General features: G+C 36.4%; 1 protein-coding gene across 1 annotated transcript; it reads left to right on the forward strand.

Annotated features, from left to right (window-relative positions):
• Window positions 1-6: 6 nt before the first annotated feature.
• Window positions 7-2,918, forward strand: LOC109390111 (zinc finger BED domain-containing protein 5-like). Its single transcript, XM_019656187.1, is given in 2 exon segments — window positions 7-792; window positions 795-2,918. Coding segments are annotated over 2 exon segments (2,100 nt in total). The 5' UTR covers window positions 7-710; the 3' UTR covers window positions 2,813-2,918.
• Window positions 2,919-3,670: the final 752 nt, after the last annotated feature.

Genomic DNA, 3,670 nt, shown 5'->3' on the forward strand with positions numbered 1-3,670 from the left:
TTAGGATACAACAGAATTCTGTATCTTGCAAAACTTTGAACTGTGTGTGTGTTATTAATATAGCTTATTACTTGCTAGCCTTGAAAGGAGCCTTCAGATATATAATAGCATCAACTATGGATGTCTCTAATGTCAATAGGCATCAGAAAGCTAAGAGATTGCAAGTTACCATGAGAAGGGGTTGGCAAATTATGGCCTATGCTATCTGTTTTTCTAAAAAGAAATTTATTGGAGTACAGCTGTGTCCATTCTTTTACGTATTGTCTATGGCTGCTGCCATGATACAACGACAGAGTTGAGTTGCAACAGAGACCGTATGGCCCTTTACAGAAAAAGTTTGCTGACTCCTGCCATGGGACATATTCTTCCAAGTCCCTTCCTTAAAAATATACTTACCCACTTTTCATTGTTTCTTAGCCCTTTGCTTCCCAAATTGTGTTTTATAGAATATTAATATTCTCTAAGTTAACAGTATTCTGAGAAAAAGGTCAGTTCTAACGATAGTTTTTTTAATAGTTTATCTTAAAATATAAGTTTAAGACTACTAAACTCATTTTATAGCTTTTATTTTTATGTGATAATCTACCTTTAAGAAAAGGTGTGCCATACCTGAGAGCACCAGGAAGTCGCATGAGAGATCACCTGATACACGAACGTGTGATGTCCCATCTGCGCATTGATGCATAGGCAGCATTTACAAATTAACTGATATGTTTGTATACATCATTCCTTTGATGATTGCACGTCTCCTATGTATCCTGTCTCATAATTTCAACACATTTGTGATACTCAACGTTATTCTGAACTAACCATGATTTGTACCTCAAATACATTGCCTATGGATCTATTGCTGAAACAAGGAAGTCTTAAACAAGAAATAGAATCTTTTTGTTATCAAATTGTGTCTGAGTCAAATGATCAAAAAGTTGGAATATTACAAAGTGAAGATGAAGAGTTGCAGCCTTCAGTTTCTAAAAAATCAGAAGGTGAGCTCACCAGGGTTAAATTTATGTCCAGTTCCAACAAAATAACATTTAGTAAGAAACCAAAAAGAAAATATGATGAAAGTTATTTGTCTTTTGGATTTACTTATTATGGAAATAGAGATGCACCTCATGCTCAGTGTGTGTTATGTAAGAAAATTTTATCAAATAGCTCTTTGGCCCCTAGTAAACTTCGAAGACATTTGGAAACTAAACATGCTGCATATAAAGACAAAGACATAAGTTTTTTCAAGCAACATCTTGATTCACCTGAAAATAATAAACCCCCAACACCTAAAATTGTCAATACAAATAACGAAAGTGCTACAGAGGCATCATACGACGTAAGTTACCATATAGCCTTGAGTGGCGAGGCGCATACCATTGGAGAATTGCTTATCAAACCTTGTGCAAAAGATGTCGTGATGCGGATGTTTGATGAACAATACAGTAAAAAAATAGATGCAGTGCAACTATCAAGCAGAACTGTTGCACGTCGAATTAAGGATCTAGCTGCTGACATTGAAGAAGAGCTTGTTTGTAGACTGAAAATCTGCGATGGGTTTTCACTGCAGTTAGATGAATCAGCTGATGTTTCAGGACTTGCTGTGCTGCTTGTGTTTGTTCGCTATCGGTTTAATAAGTCTATTGAGGAAGACCTACTCTTATGTGAATCTTTGCAAAGTAATGCTACTGGTAAAGAAATTTTCAACTGCATCAACAATTTTATGCAGAAACATGAAATTGAATGGGAAAAATGTGTTGATGTTTGTAGTGATGCTTCTAGGGCAATGGATGGGAAAATTGCTGAGGCTGTCACCTTGATAAAGTATGTGGCTCCCGAAAGTACCAGTAGTCACTGCCTATTGTATAGACATGCACTAGCAGTTCAAATAATGCCTACATCTCTGAAAAATGTGCTAGATCAGGCAGTACAAATCATCAATTATATTAAAGCTCGACCACATCAATCCAGACTACTAAAAATTTTATGTGAAGAAATGGGTGCCCAGCACACAGCACTTCTTCTAAACACAGAAGTGAGGTGGCTTTCCCGAGGTAAAGTTCTGGTAAGACTTTTTGAGCTTCGTCGTGAGCTATTGGTTTTCATGGATTCTGCTTTTCGGCTATCTGATTGTTTAACAAATTCATCTTGGCTGCTAAGACTTGCATATCTTGCAGATGTTTTTACTAAGTTAAATGAGGTTAATCTGTCAATGCAAGGAAAAAATGTGACAGTATTTACAGTATTTGATAAAATGTCATCATTGTTAAGAAAATTAGAGTTTTGGGCCTCATCTGTAGAAGAAGAAAACTTTGATTGTTTTCCTACGCTTAGTGACTTTTTGACTGAAATTAATTCTACAGTTGATCAAGATATTTGCAGTGCTATTGTGCAGCACCTAAGGGGTTTGCGCTCTACTCTGTTAAAATATTTTCCTGTAACAAATGACAGTAATGCTTGGGTTAGAAATCCATTTACAGTAACTGTTAAACCAGCCTCGTTAGTAGCACGGGACTACGAGAGTCTGATTGATTTAACATCTGATTCTCAAGTGAAACAAAATTTCAGTGAACTTTCCCTAAATGATTTTTGGAGTAGCCTAATTCAAGAGTACCCAAGCATTGCGATGCGTGCGGTTCGTGTACTTCTTCCTTTTGCTACAATGCACCTGTGTGAAACAGGATTTTCATATTATGCTGCAACCAAAACGAAATATAGGAAAAGACTTGATGCTGCACCTCATATGCGGATCCGACTAAGCAACATTACACCTAATATTAAGCGGATATGTGATAAAAAGACACAAAAACACTGTTCTCATTAAAATGGAAGGGTTTTGCATGTCTCTTGATAACCAAATATAAGATGGAAATAAAAGATTTACTTTATCGCTGACATTTTGGGGTGTTAAATAAAATCATTCAAATTTTTTTATATTTCTTAGATTTTAAGGAAACTAAAGAATCAAAATATTAAGCGTATTATTATTGGTATTTCTTCACATTTTAATTTCAAAAGATTTCATGGTCATAACTGGGAAATGTTTATCCACATGATGAAGCCACAAGGCCTTAGCATAACGTACGCTCTTTAGGATCTGATTCCTACCACTCTTTCAAGCCATGCCTACCCTGCAGCCCACCAATCATGTGGAATTGCTTGCCATTCCCTAAACATATCTATCACATTGTTTCATGCGTTTAGGTCTCATACTGTTCCTCCCCTTCTTCCTGACAAATTCCTGTTTGCTTTTCATTATTTTGACTTATTTATCATAGGTACTTTCATTCTCTATATCTTTCTATTTTGGCCTTATTTTTGTGTCTCTCTGAACTGTGAACTGCTTGGTAGTCTCATGATCTCCAGTCTTAGTGGACTTACGTCTTATAGTGTCTTATCCAGCGCTGCATCTCCATTAATGGCAAAAGGCTTTACTGAAGTAGATGCTTAATAAAGGAAAAAATGTTGGTGAAGGTGAGCAACAAAAAGTGGAATAGGGCGTTGTGGTTTATATTTGTATGTTCTGCATGTTTACAGAATGCTACCCTTTATTTTGGCAGGCTCAGTTCCTCTATTACCTACAAGTTAGGCAGAAGTCACTAAAGAACGTCACAGCTCTGATTCAGGCTGAATTATTGGGGAGAGCGGGAGAAGGGAAGAAGTATGAAGAACGTTTCCAGAT

Source organism: Hipposideros armiger, unplaced genomic scaffold (genome assembly GCF_001890085.2).
Source record: "Hipposideros armiger isolate ML-2016 unplaced genomic scaffold, ASM189008v1 scaffold_256, whole genome shotgun sequence".
Lineage (NCBI taxonomy): Eukaryota > Metazoa > Chordata > Mammalia > Chiroptera > Hipposideridae > Hipposideros > Hipposideros armiger.